The 19,893-nt window shown below is 39.8% G+C and overlaps 1 protein-coding gene across 2 annotated transcripts in view; it reads right to left on the reverse strand.

Annotated features, from left to right (window-relative positions):
- Positions 1–4,124: 4,124 nt before the first annotated feature.
- Positions 4,125–19,893, reverse strand: part of MPP3 (membrane palmitoylated protein 3) — an 82,919-nt gene continuing 67,150 nt past the window's right edge. For both annotated transcript variants that reach the window (XM_039516387.1, XM_039516388.1), the window contains 8 exons: positions 19,250–19,270; positions 17,445–17,486; positions 16,780–16,935; positions 16,105–16,185; positions 12,025–12,118; positions 10,464–10,572; positions 6,439–6,558; positions 4,125–4,712 (listed from right to left, as the gene is read on the reverse strand). In XM_039516387.1, the coding sequence (XP_039372321.1) occupies positions 4,533–4,712; positions 6,439–6,558; positions 10,464–10,572; positions 12,025–12,118; positions 16,105–16,185; positions 16,780–16,935; positions 17,445–17,486; positions 19,250–19,270 (803 nt within the window). In that variant the 3' untranslated portion in view covers positions 4,125–4,532. The remainder of the gene's footprint in view (positions 4,713–6,438; positions 6,559–10,463; positions 10,573–12,024; positions 12,119–16,104; positions 16,186–16,779; positions 16,936–17,444; positions 17,487–19,249; positions 19,271–19,893) is intronic.

Below are 19,893 nucleotides of genomic sequence, written 5' to 3' on the forward strand. Positions count from 1 at the left end.
ATAAAGTAAACTGAAACTATGTTGTACTTCTACTGCTACCATTTTGTAAGTGGTTTGATAGTAATTCCTGCATTGAGTAGATTTCTGATATTATTTTACAGCACAAAGAAGGCAGTTTCATCTAACCTACATCCTTGTTCATGGTGATACACAGTATATATTTTATCATGTCTAGCTGGATTTATTAAAGCTGTTAGTAATCTGCAATAAATCTACAGAGGCATTGATTATTTTACACAAAAGCACCATCTTTCCATCTGATATCCTCACAAAGTCACTTGGTGTGAAATTTTGCTCTTTAGTTTAAAATTGCTTTCAAAGAGTTATGCTCAGTGATTATAAAATAGAGATGGTGCCTCAACTACCAGCTATGCTTATCCAGCAGCTCTGCCTGTGAGCTGCCCCCTCTGGGATGTGGTGGGCGAGGCAGTGTGGAAAGACTTGCAGGCAAAGTGGCTGGACACTCAGGGGTTGTGGTTCTGGCATGGAGGAGTCACTGTTTCTCTCTGGCAAACCACCTGTGGCTTTTCAGAGAGGAACCAATCTGGCAGTCCAGAGCTTCTCGCTGGCAGGCCACAGCAGGCCCAGCAGCCTGAGAAAGTGTCTTCCTCAAAGAGGGTACAAGGTGGAGTTTTCCTCTACACCTAAGGCTAGGTCTCCACTAGACACTTTTGCCAGTATAATGTCAGTTCCAACTGTCACTTTTTGCAATGTCTGTATTGCCAAGAACCTAATGCAAATGCAGTTATACCGGCATGGGATTGGGGGGAGGAGGAAACACCTTTTCCCTAGTATAAGCTGTGTCTATACAAGTAGAGTTTGCCATTCTAGCTATACCAGCAAACCTTTTCTAGCATAGCTCTGGCCTAAGTGATTTAGGCACACAACTCCCACTGACTTTCAAGGGGACTTGGACCTCATAGTCGCTTTTGAAAATTCAACCCACAATCTTGGTTTCCTGGGGAAATTTTTGTTGTAAGACTTCCATTATCCCTCCTCCTGTTGAAGCTAACTAGGTCAGGCCAGTGAGAGGAGCAGACTTCAAACAAAACTTGCTTTGGCCATGGAGACTGTATGTCCACTAGGGGAGAGATTTGTCAGCTGGACCTGACAGCCTCACTTCTGATTCCCGGCTCATGTGCTAGGGCTCCCACCCAAATCCTTGCCTGAATTTTCTGCATATCCACATAGGCCCCAGCCACCCTTCCATGCTCATCCAGTCCCAGGTCCCCTTGTCTCCGCTAAGTATTTATATAACTATTATAAGCATAATACATTCCCTATAGATGTAAAAATGATATTTTTTTCCATTCAGAGGTGGAAGGTGGGGAGGGGAACATAGGATGCGAGCACATCTATGTGGAAAGCCAAGCCTGCCTCCAAATCATACACATCCATAACTTCAGTTTTATTACTAAGTAAAATTATCAGTAAGAAGAGGATTGTTGCTCATGCTGGGTAGTGTCTTTTTAGAGCCTTTTTCACATTTTCAGGAACTGGATATGTGCAATCTGGGTCACTGACTATTGGAAGCGAAAGGGAGTGTTAAAGTACATGAACTGAGATGGGTCTGGATATAAATGTAGTTGTGAGTTTCAGTAGTTGTAGTGATAGGAAATGGATTTGAGCAACAATAATTCTCATGTTCTGTCTAACAACATTCTTTGTGTGATATGCACAGTGGGGCCAGGGGGGGACTTTCATTTCTGTTTCTTTACTGGTCTCAGACATTGTAGTTCTACATTTCTGTTGGTAGTTTGTGTTTTTGGTCTACCTCCAGACTATAAGCTCCTTTAGCAGGTCATTTTACATTTCCCTATAAAACATAATGTACTAAATGAATAATATGGAAAACAGCAGGATTTCTTCATGAAGCATAGTTTCTGCTGGTTTCAAACTTACTTTACAACAGAAACAAGATGCAAAAAGATGTTTATGCATTTAGTGAGCTGGTATAAAGACCCGGTAAAATGTTAATATGCCAAATTCAGGCCTGGGCTCCACTGAATGGACTGAACCTTTAACATGCAAGGATGGTGGAAAGCCCTGCTTTTGGTCATATAAGGCATACCTGGCTCCATCCAGGTGATATGACTCTTTTCAAATATAATAATGACCCATCTCAGAGACACAGCACTAGAAATTCTCCTCCACTCTATAATTCATTGAGGTCTCTATAATGTTACTGGGGTTCATTTGTTTTACCATAGACTTATTGCAAGTATCAAGTCTCTCACATAAGTCAACAACATACACTTGTAGTAACTGGTCAATCAATCAACTCCTATGCCAGCACAGTGCTCTTCCCTTTACCATACGGGTAAGTTGACCATATTTTCAAAATCAAAACCCAAATGTTTTTGGTGGTAACCTTCTTAAGGTCAGGAAAAAACTGACTCGCTTTTCATAGCTCTATGCTGCCTGGGTCAGAAAATCACAGAAGAGCTGAGTGCCACCCCTTCCTTCCAATGACAATAGCAAGGAGGGCGCAGAAGAACCACCAGCACTTTCTCCTGCGGCCAGAGCAGGGGGTTTGCACTGACCAGACTGAGTCAGTCTTAGACTTGTGTTGCAATGTGGTCATAAGACAAACACTGACCCTGCCCCATGATTGTCACAAAGCACATGCTCACTTCTTGATCAGAATGAAACAGTGTGCAAAACACTTTAGGAGTGGAACTGATCTTGGACAAACGTTCTGTAGTTATTAAAAACCTGAACATTTTGATAGATGAAATGAAAAACTGGAACATTTCATGTGTTCCATAAGAAGTTCCAAGGACTTCATTAAAAAAAAACTGAGCTGCATGGTCTCTTTACATAATGGCAAGACCACATGAATAGGGTGGGATCTAGTAACCACACAGAGCCACTGGAGTTTTGAGTAGATTAGGGTCAATATTAGCCCCTGAATTAATAATGTGACTGAACACTGTTTTGAATCTAGACAAGAGAAACATTTTACTTATTGTTTTTTGGAGGGGAAATGTAACAGGCTGGCTGGCTGTGTGGGCTGGGCAGCCTGGGGCTGATCCAGCCCCGAGTACAGAATGGGCTTCACCTGAGAGGAATAAGGTGATTGCTGTATAAAAGGACCCAGGTTTAAGCCCTGAAAGGATCCAACTGGGGAAAGAGATGGCAGGGAGAAAGATGGTTCCTGCAGAGGCCTGAGTGAGGAAAGCTCTCTAGGCAGAGAGCTGCCTGGGAGGGACCCTGAGTAACTGGGGAAGAAACTGGTTGAAGAAGAGCACCAGAGAGGGTAGAAAGTCTGATTCTGTTAAAAACAGTTTTGAAGCCTAGTTTGGACAACTATGACCCAGGAGGGGTGGACTAAAAGATTGTGACCCAGCCAGAGGGCCAAAGTACCTGACAGAGAAACTGTCACAGCACCCAGTGAAGGAGATGCTATCCTGGTATGAGAGTTGCAACACTATGCCTGGCATGAGGAGCTCATAATGGGGAGCGGATTCCATTACAGAAAAGCTGTGACTTTATATGAAATGCTGTTACAATATTTTCTGTGGGAAGTCCCAGTGATTTTGCTTAACAATAACTTCATATTGTTAAGACAAAAATAAGCATGGGCTTACATTTGGAGCCATTGCTAAAGGATTTGATATATAGGAAAGATCATAAGTGGCAGGCAAATGGAAAGCAGTTACTTCTAGGTACGTAATGTACTATTTATCAATAGCAGATTTAGCAAATTATGAACTGTCATTGATTTCCAAAATCCTAATATATCTGCATTTTATCTATACACTAAACAATTCGGTATATCCAAACTTCCTGAAGTATTTGGAAAAGTCTCGCAGCCATGTAGATTTAATCTCCAAGGCCTGCTTTGTCCATTACACTCTCTTGGACCATTTGTCTGAATTAAGATACTTGTTTCCATAGCCATTGGCAGGATGGAACCTTAGTAGGTGAGAGGGGCGGCTCCAGGCCCCAGCACATCAACCGCGTGCTTAGGGCGGTATTCCGTGGGGGGCGCTCTGCTGGTCGCCGGCAGGCGGCTCCGGTGGACCTCCCGCAGGCATGCCTGCGGAGGGTCCGCTGGACCTCCCGCAGATGTGCCTGCGGAGGGTCCGCTGGTCCCGCGGCTTCGGTGGAGCATCCGCAGGCACGCCTGCAAGAGGTCCACTGGAGCCGCGGGACTGGCGACCGGTAGAGCGCCCCCCGCGGCGTGCTGCCGTGCTTGGGGCGGCGAAATGGCTAGAGCTGCCCCGGTAGGTGAAGTTTCACTCTACATCACAAAGTATTTACAAAGCTTAAAAATCACTAAAATTTTACCAATCAATCAATCTACATCGAGCACTCAACATTTTAAATGACACTACTAAAAACTGTGGTTCAGGAACCTCATGTCAGCGTCTGACTGATGGGTTTGTCTAGTTTAACTGATATGACATTTTCATGTTACTTTCTAGACAAGCTGGCAGTTTTGGAGTGCAGCTGACATGTTCCCTCATATAATCCTTATATTTACAATACATTTTATATAGGCTTTCCTTTTGACATGTGAGAGCAGGTTATGATCTAACCCAACTCACTGGCACCCAAAATGAGTCCTCCTTCAGCTTCTCTAGCAGAGTTTTCAACTGATTATAGGCACTCTGGAGGTCTTCTTTCAGCAGCACAGTGTCAATTAAATGGCCATACTGGTCTTCGATAAATGCTGCTGAATTAATAATGTCCTGCTGTTCTTCATCCTGCAGGCCAATATGTGAGAAGATATTAAACTTGCAATAGTCATTCTATACTTCTAATGACTTTTTTAGCCTCCTTGTATCCTCCCCAAGCTTCTATCAACTACTTTGAAAGGAAATAAAACAAAAAAGCTATTGCCAATGTGAAAGGATAAAATGAAATCTTGCTATCAAGTTTGATGAGCAAGGTGCTAGTGCTAGGAGTGATATGGCCTCAGGGATAGAAGGAGTGAGTGAGGGATTTTGAAATGGTTACAAAAGTAAAATGGCATTGCACTCAAAGTAACAAAAGTGCACCTAGTCAAACTCAGGTGCCAACCATCCCTTCAAAAGTAAAACAATGACAGTGGAACAGATGTGCCCAAGCTCAACAGTGAGCGCGTCACTGGAAATGTTGCAGGATCCCACAGGCAGCGTGCATGTGAACTCACACACTTTATTACCAAAATAAATGAACAATGAGTTGGTATTTCTCTAAAGAGATAATACCAACCAGCTCAGTTTCCTCTTCCTTGCAAGATTAAACTGCTTGTTATGTAAGGACAGCCTAATCTGCTTGGGCTTCACTCTGCAGTTATTAGGCAAAAGTGGCCGGGGTACTCATGGAGGCTGCTCAGTGGCAGAACAACAAGGTTATTAACTAATCTGACTACACTAGTTGTTTCCACTGGTGTGAACCTGAATTATTTTGTACGACTACAAAGAGTAGATTCTTACTCCTGCTCCTGCATTCCTGACACGGTTAGATTTTAGGGGGCAGAATCTCTCTCTGAAGTTCTAACTCTGGTCAAGTCATGGTGGGTGTTGTTAAATTGAAAACAAGCCTGTTTCTCAAACCCCACCGCCCTACCCCCAAGAGGATTTGCATGGTAAGAGCCAAACACAAAGTACAGTCTTCCTAAGAAGAAACTAAACCTCCGGACCAAAACAACCAGCCAGGCTTGCTAGTGACTCTCCAGCAGATTTCCGCCTCGCCCAGATACAAGGTGTCTTTGCTAATTGTATGGTTTATGCCTCCCATTCTATCCCAAACCTTCTCTAGAAAAAAGTGCAAGAAACATGATCACCTTGAATAATTTGCCTACTCTCCTTGGATTATCTGCCTGCTCTTTCTTCATACTGCGGGAACAAATCCTAAATGAATTCAAGAAACATTCAACTTTCTCCTACAACTGCCTCCCTGGGTAGCTTATTTCATATCTCTAATACTCAGTGAAAGACCTATGTCAGCAACTGTGTTTATTGTTTTACTTGTGTTTGAGGAAAAGTAATGCAACATGAAGACACTTGTAATATGAAAAGGCAAAACACGCTTCAGGAAAATTAAGTCAATTAATATATGGGATGAAGGTATGGCACCTGAAGTAATGGTAGTCATATTCACCTTAGCATGAGGGCTCTGAAAACTGTAGCAGCTTATAAAAACAATCTCAAATCGGAGTTTTGTTGAATATCATTATCTTGAAGAACATCTCACGCATGTCCTGTAGGAGGATGCTTTGCTGTCCATACTGACCAATCAGCAAGGAGACATAGCCGAGGAAGGCAAAAAGAGTTCCCAGGTAATTGCCACATGAATGTAGCTACTTAGAACTCTCAGCCTGACTTCCCATCATGAGACTAGAGCCAATTACATTATCTCACTCAGCTGGAGGAACAGGTTTCTCTTATGAAAAAATATTCCAAATAGTTTCTTCAGTATCTTAAGAATGGAGGTTAAAATACTTACAAATGGGGCTGAGATTTCTTCTGAAGTTGGAGATGGTGCATTTTTTTTCTTTTCTGGAACAAGAGGCTTCACAAATATAACATATGGTTTAAACTCTGGTGTTCTCAGGTGCTTTACTGCCTGTGAGTAAAAATATACATGAGCTTTTTATGTATGTTAAGGAAAACTTTTACATGATAAATTAATGTATGAAACTTCAATTATCTGTTCCAACTGTTCTTAGTAATTTCAACTGTAAATTTCTCATTTGAAACCCTGTGTAAAATACTGTAAGTCTGAGCATTATATCTAATTCTTCAAAAAAAGGAGACTAATATAATGTCAGCGTCACTTCACACAGATCTTGCTGTACATCACATTTACAGAAAGGGGAAGGCGATACAAGAGAAAAGGGTATAACTTGCCTATTATCCTTCCTTTCCTTTCATAAAAATGGGACAAACCCCAAGAAATTGAACTCTACTTGCTTTGACAAGAGTATTTAAAGTTATTTCCTAATCCCAGACACATGGCCTGGGCCAAGCACTAGCATAAGAGAGGAATCAATACCCAGTGACAGTTACAGATAGAATCTCACTTTTTTGTGTGGCCAGAAGGACTGAGAATGCAGAGCCTGTATATGGTGGGAAAAGTTCCATGTGGGCGTACACAGGAAAGGAGGATGTGTTTGCAGCTCTCACCTTGCAAGGGCAAGGTCCTTTATAGGAAGCAATAACTATGTCATACACTGGGGCTTTTAGGGCACAGTTTGCTTTTTGTTCAGCAAGGCTCAGCACTGTGAACAGTTCAGTTCTGCTGAGCCAGCACTTGGACCAGCTGCTAGATTCACAAGACAGGCAAGCATCATTGCTTTCTGTAGAGCAATTAACCAGGGACTGTAAATAGCATTATTCATCCTAGGAGAAGTCAAAGATATTTACTTTGCTCAGGAACAATCCAGCAGAAACCTTTTTCCATAAAGAGGACAATATATGAGGAAAAGACACAGCACAATTCTTCATTTACACCTTTCTGTGACCTTCACAGTATATTTAACCCAGGATACTGATGACAGCTGTAAGAGTGTATTTGAGTTTGTTTTTCTATTAACTTTGATATTTTTTTTTATAAGCCATCACACAGGGACAAGTTGTAAAATTGAGGAGGCTGATGTTTAACAGGGCCAGCTCTAGGCACCAGCGTTCCAAGCATGTGCTTGAGGCAGCACTTTTCAAGGGGCAGCAGGCCTTCCTCCCGCCCCTCCTCCGGCGGCGGCACTGCTTCAGTGGCAGCACTCCGCCCCCCCCCCCTTTTTTTTTTTTGCACTTGGTGTTTAAGCATAGCTCAACCTACAGAAAGGTATATGGTCTTTAGAGAGTGCAAGAACTAGATGCATATAATGACAAAAAATGTCTGTTCCAGCCACCTGCTGTCTGAGACCCCCAATATCACAATCCTTTGTGGATTAATTAAATCGGAGAAATATAAGGTTAATCTGCTGGCACCTGATGCTGCAGCAGCTATACTATGTAACAGGAAATTGGTGCTTCCACGGCACTGGTGAGATGAGAGTTCTATTGTAGTAATGTCCTAATACACAGCCTTCCATCTGAAGATCTCAAAGCCCTTTACAAACATTAATGAGGTATCAGTCATCAGGGTAGCCGTGTAGTCTGTCTGGTAAAAAAAACAAAAGAAATTGTGGCACTATAGATTAACAGACATAGCATAGCATGAGCAGCTTGTGGGTGAACTTCTTCCTCTTGCAGAAGTGTTCATTCACAAAAGCTCATGCTGCAAAATGTCTGTTAGTCTATAAGGTGCCACAGGATTCTTTGTTAATGAGGTATGTCTACACTACCTGCTGGATCAGTCGCTGATCCAGCGGGGGTCGATTTATCGCATCTAGACTAGATGCGATAAATCAACCCCCAAGTGCTCTCCCTTCGACTCTTGTACTCCAGCGCCATGAGAGGCACAGGCAGAGTCGACGGGGGAGCGGCAACAGTCAACTCACCGTAGTGAAGACACGGCGGTGAGTAGGTCTAAGTACGTCAACTTCAGCTGTTATTCACGTAGCTAAACTTGCATAACTTAGATTTTTTTCCCCCTCCTCCCCGCCAAGTGTAGACTAAGCCTCAGTTTCTCCATCTTTGAAATAAGGGTAATAAAAATCCTTCTTACACCACCCACATGAGAGAGATGATTAAGAGCACTAATGATTTGCCTAAGGGTACGCTGGAAATTAGTGCACAGCCAGGAATATAACCTAGATCTTTCAAATCCTATTCTTGTGCTTTTGCCACTAGGCAATTCTTAGTCTCCAAAAATCTTAGGTGAGGAATCCTACAAGTTCTGAAAACAGGAACAGCATATCGGATATGGATAAGGTGCAAGGTAGCATAAGTAATGTGCATAGGATCTCAGAGACAAATGGCTGCAATTTATTTTATTTTATTTTTAAACTAAGAAAAGAGGAGTCTGGTACCTGATTATGTCCTTAGCAGGTATATTGGAAAGGGAAAGCCTCAAATTTAGAGCCTGTCTACATGGTGCCTTAGTCCACATTAGCTGGGGTGTAAATTCTAATCTATGTCAGCGTGTTGCCTACTAACTGGCCCATGTGGACACCGTTCATGAACACTAAAAGTTTTCTAGTGCACATTTAATGTAGGACTGTTTGAAACAAGAGCTTCACACAGGCCAAGCCAAGTCTAAGGTTTGAAAACAAAGCCATGTTGGAATAACCCAAGTGTTCAAAGCAAGGCTTTACAATTGTTCTTACCTGAAGGAAAATGTTTTTTGGGTTTTTCCTCTGCTTAGCTGTGTGTGTGTGTGTGTGTGTGTGTGTGTGTGTGTGTGTGTGTGTGTGTGTGTGTGTGTGTGTGTGTGTGTGTGTGTGTGTGTGTGTGTGTGTGTGTGTGTGTGACTACACACATGCCCCATCTTTACCTCTCTCCCAACAGACACAATTCTTGGGCTGGCACTCAGTATGAGAACACTAATCAAACAGTGGTTTGCTTTAGTTTAAAAAGTTGAGAGATTGAACAGGGTGTAAAACATAAGATACCATAAAGCCATATTGTGTTTTCCATACTTGTGTATGGCTTGTAAATTAATAATGCAATGCAGAAAGCTGAAATCTGTGCAGAGGGAATAAATAAAATTATACATTTTCATCTACAAAGCTTTGGGACATTTTTTTTTATTTGCTCCATCAAGTAACTTTTTTTACAATGTTCATGTTTGTTTGAACACAGTATATTTGCCTTTTTTAGTGTTAAATTTGATTTGCAATATAAGAGATCAAACAAGTTTCAAAGCAGATCAGATTATGCTGTTTTTTTCTGTCCTACTCATGGCCATATGTAACCCCAACAGGAAAAGACTCCATCTTCTATTACTTCTCCTCATGGGAAACAGACTGTTTCCCATGTTTAAAGCTGGTTGAATACTGCAAAGCCATGTCCCTGAACATTCATTCACATTCTGAGTGGTTATACACCAACATTTTTCTTCACATGAATGTTTAGGGAATGCCAGTTCTTCATAGGGAAACCCATAATTTGCCTACAAACAAGGGTACTTTCTATCATCCTTTAATCACTATTCTCATTGTTAGGTTTTTATTCTGTTTTAAAAGTTTGTCATCCAATCAGGAAGCAGGAATAATATCTGACTCTGGCCAATCACATACTGCAAATAGTACTTGATCCTGCTATCTGAAGTCAACAGATTTCAAAAGGAGTTGGATAAGGCCCTTGATAATGAAAAGTGAAAAATTTGCAAAACAGCTCAGAGGCTGAGTTTCTTCAACTAACATGTTTGGTGACTACCTAAAAATAAGAGATGGAAAAATCTAGATTGGGTCACAAACAGGAAGGGGCTAAACTAGTTATTTGCAACAATTTCTTTCCTTGATTTTGTGCCACAAACATTTTAATTTACTGAGGTGGCTGGCTACAGCAGCATGCTTATTTTATTCCTGACTGCTGCTTCCATGCCCCCCCAGAATCAGATGACTTTATAAAAACAGCTATACTTACTTCGGGTACCACATCCACCAAACAAATTTTATTTTTGGCCATAACAGATTGGATTGCCTCAAGGCTTGTTCCATACAGATTCTCTTTGTATTCTCCATGTTCAACAAATCTAAAAAGTTAAGGTATTTATACTCCATGAATATATGCCACAAAGAAAAGGAAATTGAAGAACTTTGACCACTGTTTTCCCCCAAACAGATTACATTTGTTAGTTCCAGGGAGCCATGAAAAGTTGTTTTCAGGGATGCTGTAACAATTCGTACAGTGGGGGTGCTGAGAGCCATTGAATCAACCTGTTAACCCCGTTTATGATGGAAATCACTTCAAGCCAGGGGGTGCAGCAGCACCCCTAGTTCCAGCACCTATGGGTGTCTCCCTTTACAAAACTAGTGTCTGGCATTCAGAAAACTGAGACAATACAATCAGAAATCTCCTTCCATTTGAGGCTCTCAATATGCTTTAGGATTTTGAAGGAATTAATATGTACATCCCCTCTCTCCATGGAGAACACTGAGGCAAAGGGAAGTTAAGTGACTTGCCAAGGATCACAAAAGTCTTAACTGAACCAGCTTCCCTGACTTAATTACAAGTCAACCCCTTTCTCTTGCACAAAATCACAGTAACAAATACAAAAGTACCACTGAATAAGCATGGGCCCTGTGGAGTATATTGAGCAAATGTAACATCCTAAAAGAAAATTTTCTCTTGGAATATGTAGTCTTATTTGGATGTTCTCAAAGGAAGGTGGAAATGTTATAAACATTGCAGAAAACCAGAACCAAGCCGTTTAGGACCAAAATCTGACCTACCTTGAAACTATGAGTTTCTGATGGGGAAAGCAAACTGAGCTCTAGGCACTGGTTTGGTTTCTATCTGTTACCATCACAATTTCAACAAAAACTCCACTCTTTTAGGGCACCTACAAGACTCTGCATGTTTTTGTGATCCTTCTTGGGGCTTAATAGCAACAGTTTCCCCAGGGCATCAGTGATAATCAGTGCGGCTGACAAATAAGGAACTAAAGGAAAACTGCCATGGTAATTTCAGCTGAATTCTAAAAATAGAGAAGGGGGAAACCTCATGTTTTCCACAGAGAACAGTACAAAGCTAGCCAGGAAAGAAATTGTAATTTTCAGGCTTCTGGAGTTGGATTTAAATTCTATAGTAAAACCTTGCCCTAGCAGGAAATGGACTGGATAATCCAATAGGTCAGTTACATTCCCGAATTCAGAGTCTAAAATGATTACAATGAATAAGTAAATAAAACTTGCAGCATACATGTACCAGAAAATAGCAGTAAAGGTAGTTAATGGGACTGCCACTAATTAGGTAGCAGGGTTGGATTCTGCCTCCTGCGCCTCTTTCCAACCCTTTACTGTTCCTGACTTGCCTTTCAGTCAGGCCTTGAGTGAGTCTATACGCAAACTGAAAACAAGAGTTTACTGGAAAAATTGCCCCATCCCATTATGACACTAAACTAGGTATGTATATACTATACATCTTGACAAGCAACATGTTGAAAATGTAGCCACACTATTTCTGTATGTTAAAACAAACCTACTTGTTATGCTGTACATCTATCTCAAATGATTGCTTAGAGACAAAATTGTATTCCACTCCCTCTTTTTCATGACTTTTCTTTGACCTTGTTGTATCTGGAAGAGTGGAAACAGTACCATGAACATCAAACATGGGGTAGCAGTTAGCAGAAGTTGGATGCTGACTTGCCTTTGTTTAGTCTTAGGTTTTCATGCCTCCAAAACTAAATGGACACACACCATCAAGTGAAAAACAAAACTGAAAACAAAAATCCATTTACCTGTATAAAAACAAAACCTTACAGTAGATTAAAATGGAAATAATTAATTTACTTTAGCTTTTATATTATGATAACACCCAAAAGGCCACCAGTCAAGGTCAGGGTCCCACTATGCTGGACACTGTATAAATATAGGCTGACATGACCCTTCCCTCAAAAGAGTTGAAGTCTGGGGCCCTGATCCTGGTGGAACCCTGCATCCTTGTAGCATCAGTGGAATTGCTTATCTGGAGCAGTTGGTGGAATTATAGCTCAATTTCAGACAAGATGGAATGAGTGAGTCAGACAAACAAGAGGGAAGAAGAAAAAGCATGTAACCTGCAGTCAAACAGTGCACCTCTGCATACAGCTTGATGAGTCTTAAATACTTTATTTAGCTTTTTAATTCATCTTTGCTTGGGCAATGAAAACAGACTCAATTTCAGTTATGATCTGGGTCTTTCACAAGACATGGGCTTGATGCAGGAATTATAGGGAGAAGTTCTTTGAGGTTCAGTGTTGTGCATAGGGTCAGACTACTATAGTGGTCCCTTCCCGCTTTAAACTATGAATTTTTGTTTGTCAATTTTGCATTTATGTTGTGTCGTTGGCACAAAGGTGCTGTGTTTTGGGTTGTAAAATATGCAAAAGTTGTTTGTTTGGCTTCATTTAAAAAAAATGTTTCCATTGGAATTTTAGAGGGACACTGAAACATCTTTTTAAATCTGTAAAAACCTGTTTTTGGAAAAACAGAGTTGAAGGTCAAATTCAACCTTTGTCTTTAAGATAGTATAGCATACCTACGTTTTTTTACATGTTTTTTTTCTTGCACATGGCACGACGATAAAAGTTCCTAGGGAAAATGGTATCACTTCTAGTAAACAGGCTACAAATATCTCTTGTATCACGACAGCTTTAAGAAAATTAAACTCTCAAAAGATGCCCAAAACCCCAATCACAAAACAACCTGGAAACAGTAAAAGCCTTATCCTGCTCCTAAGTTAATGACAGATTCCCATGGCTTTCTGTGGGAGCAGAAGCAGGTCCTAAAAGAGGAAAAGGAAATCAGATGTGACCCACTGGAGATAATCATTAGAAAATAAAATCAGCTTGTTTTTTTTCAGCATTTTTTCTGCCCAGAACTTCAAAAAAAACACAAAAGGTTTGTTTGAGTAACTTCTGGTTTTCTCCCCCACGTTAACTAAATTAGTGATATAACTGATTTTGAATTCTTCCCTTTATATTTTTTTTAAGTAATAGTTTCTTCCCTACCTTTTTTGAGTGCCATAACATCTTTCAGTGCAGTGAATATTTTAAATCTGGTCTGACATGTATGTTGTTTAAGCTCATCATCAGTCCTTGAGACATGCATTCTATTTCTATACATACACTATGTGTTTTATATATTGTTCACATTTTAAAATTAGTAGTTCGCTATCACAAGCTTCTTTCAGTGTTCTTGCTTTTGAAACCAGTAACTTTAAAATTGCATCATGTAGCTCTCTATTCCTGCACAACTGTTGAAATCAAATTTTATTTTTTCCTTAATCCAGTTACAGTAGGGCAGTAAATTATTTTCCAAGGTGACATCGGTCACTGTAAAACTGTTACCTTTAGTATATTCTGTTTCATTATTTCAAGATTTTATATTGCAATAAAATACCAATGTAAAGAACAGGAAAACAAACCTGTTTGCTATCAGAATTTGAGCTCTTGCCTGTTGTACAATTAATCTCAACATTAACATTGTAACTGATTTTTTTTGCTTTTATTTTTCTGTTTGGTTTAAATCAATAGTACTCAGACCTCAGTGGTTCAGGAGCCAAATTAGAAGTCAACATTACCCAGAAGAGCCACGGTAGTGTGAATTCATTGTTTCATTTTTCTATAGTACCAATCATATTTAAATAGTATATGACGGGAAATATTTAGTTAACTTGTGTGATATCAACTTGCACTAAGTTATTAACTTAGTTGGTTAATAACATAGTAAAAGCATCCTCACCGGTTAATAATTAAATCAGTGTTTAATATCATGTGCTACAAAGAGCCACAGGAGACACCACTAAACAGCCATTTGCAGCTTGAAAGCCGTTTTGTTTGTTGATTCTCATGATTAGCTTAAATCTCCTGATCCTTGGGATCTAACCTGTGGCTTTTGAATGCATGCGGTTGGCAACACTTGTATATTTGTGCTTTGAAGTCTAATGCACTCAAATGCCCATCCACTAGTGTAAAACCCATTACTTTAAATTAGGATAAAGTATAGAAATGATAGATTTGGTGGCAAATATTTATGGGAATGAATCCTGCTTTGCTGAGAAACACACTGCACATGGACAAGCACAGCAGAGGTGAATTAAGAAGAAAATCTAGAGCACTTGATAGGTAAAGACTCAGAATGTTAACTGTTACGCCTAAAAATTATTGGTTTTCTTTATGTTCTCAACTCTCACCAGGACCAACACCACATTAATGTTCAATCATGGATTCACATTCAATATGTTAAGCAAAAGTCACTATATGTAGATCATTTTATTTCACCTCAGTTATTGTCTGTTACCTCTTCCTCCTCCTGTTGAATTGTTCTCTGCTTTCTCATTACAGCATTGTTCATTCCTCACTAATGCTAAATTATCTACCTGCTCTCCTCCTGTAACACTGATTTTTTTCCATGTCATATATACCATCTATATAAGTATAGCTCTTCTTTCCTTAGCTTTGAAGTTGTCATTTCCTTAAAATAAATGACTATTAGTCATCCCTCTATTTTAACAGTACACTCTGGTGACCATTTGCAAACATACAAGCTGAGTATGAAAGTGTAATCACATAACTTTCCAATGTATCATAGAATCAGATTTTTAAAATGAATACAAATTATATCAGTGTGTGATGTACATCTTTAACAAAGGGCTATTGGAAGAGAAACATGTCAAAGCCAGCAATCTAAATCAGATGTGTGTAAATCCAAATAAAATTTACACATATGGGATAGGGGTGGGGGGAAAACAGTCCCTATTCAAACATTTGACATTCCCTTGATATAACTTTAAAATGTCTGGAAGACAAATTGATTTAGAGTTATACCAATCATTTTTTGGGGCACTCAGATAAGATACATCATGATATTGCAAAGTTCTAAACAAATTGCTAATTTCAATCTGTATACCATCAGTTACCATCTCCGTATAACTGATAGACCAAAACTCATGCATCAGCAGAGCACAACCACAGTTTGGAATATGTTTTTAAATTCCAATCTTGCATATCAGTGTGGTTTTGTGTGTATGAAGAGAATAAACTTGTTAATCAAGGCTTGAAAATATCAGTCTTCCATTTTAAGGAGTTTGCCTGCTTTATTGCTCTCTATTTCTTATGATTAATATTTTTCTCTCTCTAATTAAATTGCTGAATTAAAACTCTGTAGATAATCCAGCACCATCATCTTTAAATAGGAACAAAGCCTAAATTTTTCTCATTTTAATTCTAACTTTTGAGATTTATAGTCTAATTTTTTCCCCCTGTAGACAGTGTCTGCTTTTCTCAATTTCCATTAAAAAAAATCTATTCATTTGGGAAAGTGTAATAAAAAAAAATCAAAGGAGCTGACAAGATTCCAAGTTCTGTGCATACCAGAGGGAGATGTGATATGCTGAGTCAATAAGAGACAAATGCAGACCCTCAAAAGGAAGGGGAAGAACTTGAGCTACTTCTGAAAAATGCCTGTAAATAGTGCGGGAACAGGAACAGACTGGACAGTGCTGTAATCAACCATTTCACTACTGCATGCAGTATACAGTAAAAGGTGGGGACAAACAGATTCCTGTAAATGTTACTTACGTGGAACTGCAACACCATACTCCTGTGGATTCTCTGACACAACTTTCTGTTTGAGCTCATTTAGTCTGGCTCCCAAAGAACCTAAGCAATAAGGAAATCAAAACTGACGTGTTTTGGGTGCTGAAAGAAATATTGCAAACAGAACGAAGGAATGTATTCAATCTCACAAATGGGATGTATGATGTAGGAGAGGGCTTAAAGAAATCTGTACACGAAAAAGCAAGAACTCATGCCCTACCCCTATTCTACCTTAAAAAGCATCACTAGCAGCAGCCTGAGTCTTAAATGGCAGGAGACCAGATATTTATCCAGTCACTGTAGCAGAAACTCTATGTTCATAGCATTTAGTTTTCCTGGATACCCCCCAGATTCTAAGCTACCCTGGAAAAATACCTAGACTCAAAGTTGCTAGGCTTACTGAACTGCAGAAAATCTTACTGAGCCTCCTTTTCTCTGACATCCTGTTTTTCAATAAATTATTCTAACAGGTGAACAGGCCTAGGTCCTGGTCAAAATTTTTTGGTAAAAAAATCAGGGTAAACTACAGGACCTTGCCAAGACCGAGAGTGCTGCCTTATAGCTTCTGGAAGGGAATTTTTTCAGCTTTTTATTTTAAAAGGTCTTTAAAAAAAAAAAAAGTTGATGGAAAAATGTCTGACCAGTTTTGTGACATACCAATCAAAACTACCAGTCTCTGCTTTTCTCCCGGCTGATGCTGATATTTAGTGACTTCTTCATATGTTAGGAACTCGGATATGTCTGCTTGCTTTGCCTGATTCTGGTTGTTGTGTTTCTCCTTTCGGCTTAACCTAAAGCTCCTCCGCAAACCAGCTAAAGAGCAAAATATGACAAACGTTAAACAAAGTATCTTCCTAGCCAACTGTCCAAGCTGCATGTCTTTCAGTAAGAACTAGTATGGTGAAGACTGGCTTGCTGTTAAGCACCACATGCACCCATTTGTTTATAATGATGGGGAAGGGTGGGAATAGTAGAATTCTTAACTCCATAAAGAGATACAATGAACCCCCTACTGTAGCATAAATACATCTATTCCATGGGAAGTTCATGACAACTATCTGCATTTGCTTATATGTGCAGAGGAAAGAGGTATTTGAGTCTCCACAACAAAGGAGCTGCCTTGGGATGAATTCTTCATGAATCTTCTGGATTGGTGCCAAGCTCAGGCTTTGTCAGTGGCCTGGTGTATCCTTGCATGCAGTTTTTGAGTTAACAACTCACATGAAACAAATTCAGATGAAAAGCAACTATTGATTTAAAGAGAAGCACATTATTATACACTATATTTTACAGGAAAGAGTACTGGGAATTAGGTTCCTCACCTATATATTGTCCATTGAAATATCCCTCACAGTCACAATCTTCTGTTAATAAAGATGAAAGAAGGGGAAGCAAGATGTTACAATACCTATGTTATCTGGTTTGCGGGGAAGGCTTTGCTTCCTGTATTATCAATATAAACAAGCATTAATGACACAGCTAGTTTAGCCCACGGCTAATGGTTTATATTAAATTGCCATTCAATGTCCCAGAATACATCTCAATTTTTTTTTCATCACATCTGCTCAGAGTTGCTGTTAGTGAACATTTAAGCACTATAAATACTACATGCCCATAAAACAAAGCAACTCAGAGGAAGGGCTGGTATTCATTCTCCAGCTTCCCTGGTACGTGGGACTAATAATCCAGGACACTTCTTCTTGGACTCCAGCACCATTCAGTGCAATAGTAAGAACTATAGACCAAGCATTACTCTGAACTCAAACTGAGAGTCAACAAATTTAATGTTAATGTAGTTTCTGTGCTAATCTCTTGTTACAAAGGTAGATAAAAAGCATATCATAAGAATAACACTGGCTTTTTATCAGATCTCTGGGTCATTCATTTACAATAAAATATACAAACCAAGAGCATGCACAGTAAAAATGTAATCATTAGAATCTGCAGAATGTAATAGGTATATATAGTAACTTTTTAGTATTATCATACTTGCTCACTGAAAGAAAACAGCTTAGCTTTTTATACTTGAAGGGCACCCCTGAAAAAACGTTACACACATTAAAGGCAACATGCCAACTTTACTTAAGTGAGTAAACACAGTGTTTTACATGATCGAGTCCTTAAATAGCAGAAGATGCCAGTCCAAAGTAAGGGCTCTTTTTTTTCTGTCGCTGATATTTGCATGTCAGTCCAGTAACATTAATGGGTCTTTTCTTTCAATGCAGATGCAGAACAGTGAATTGTATGTCTACTGAAACAGAAGATATTTGTAGTAACTTTAAGTGTAAGATTCACTGTTAAAGGGCCTTTTCCCCCTTGTCACTGTAACTAGCTGTTTCCTTCTCTTCCTCCCTCCTAGACTCTCTCCCCCAAAAGCTAAGTCACTGATGACAGAAGGCAATTTGTACCGAAAACGAAGTCAGTGGAATTAAATTTCCACACTTGAGCAGGGGCAGCTCTAGGAATTTGACTGCAGAAGGTCCGCCGGAGCCGCCTGCCGCCCTCCCGGCAAAATGCCGCCCCAAGCGCGCACTTGGCGCGCTGGGGTCAGGAGCCGGCCCTGCACCTGAGATAGCCTTTTCTAAAGGAGCACATTCAATGTGAGAGAATATCAGCAGGAACAGCAGTTAATTAAGAAAACACCTGCTGTTAAAAAGACACAAGGGAGTAATACAATGGCTATTAGAAAGAACATGAACTTAATCTAGTTGACTAGAATGAAAGTAACATAGTAAAATGCAGTCCAAATTAATAGCCAAGAACATTAAACAAGATTGATACTGGTGTCCCAGAAGGTGCCAAGGCCACTTTTTTTTCTTTTGTATAACTCCAAACATAGCAAGTTCTGCATCAATTTATAATTCCTGTTCACCATATGGCCCTGAGCACGCTGCAGAAGGTGTAAATTAACACAGGATTTGGCCGACAGCAGCTAACAAGAAGCACTTATCCTAGATTTGGAGTAAATTGGAAACTGAGTATTTTTGTAGATACCTTCAGGTTAATTCTAATTCAGAAAAATGGCTGTTGGAGCAAACTGTCTTTAGCATTTCCCTTTGCTTTAGGAGTTTCTGTCTGTTTAGGAAAAGGCATTGCTTGTTCATACCAGGATAGCCACAGTACCTACCTTTCTCAGAAGACTGATCATCTGCAGTTAGCATAAAAGATAGAAGTGAGACAGTTAAAAGATGGGCAGACAAATGAGTGATGATCACAATGGAATGAAGGGAAGAATCTTCTTGGCTGTGAAACTACTCAGTAAATTATACTAAAAGAACCTATGAAGTGATGTCTCCCCTTAATATTTCCACACCAGCTTAGGAACCTTTGCAAAAGTGTAGTATTAAATCCAGCAGCTCTGGTTAATTGGCTTCCTTGAGAGTGTCTTATTAAAAGCAGTAGGAGGCAATCTGCATTACATGCATCCTAACAAAGGCTAATTGAAGCCATTTTATTTGGAAAAACTTTGATTTATAAACTTATCTGACAGCTGTCTTGCGTGTATACTCTTCCTTCTCTGTAGCTAGTGTGTGTGTGTTACTGAAAGGAAAGCAGATGTGAGAGACTAGAAGCTCACTTGTTGCATGGGAGAAAGCACATTTGTTTCCAAATACAGAGCCATTTGATACCTAGATTTATTTACTTGATTTCTGAAAACTTACACTTTGGTTTCTAGCTGGCTTGGCTAGTGCACAGCAGCATCTTTATTTTCTACATCAAGGTGACAATACTAGGGCAAATTCTAGCCTCACCCATCCACATGGCATTCTT

The sequence above is a fragment of the Mauremys reevesii genome, linkage group 27, assembly GCF_016161935.1.
Source record: "Mauremys reevesii isolate NIE-2019 linkage group 27, ASM1616193v1, whole genome shotgun sequence".
Lineage (NCBI taxonomy): Eukaryota > Metazoa > Chordata > Testudines > Geoemydidae > Mauremys > Mauremys reevesii.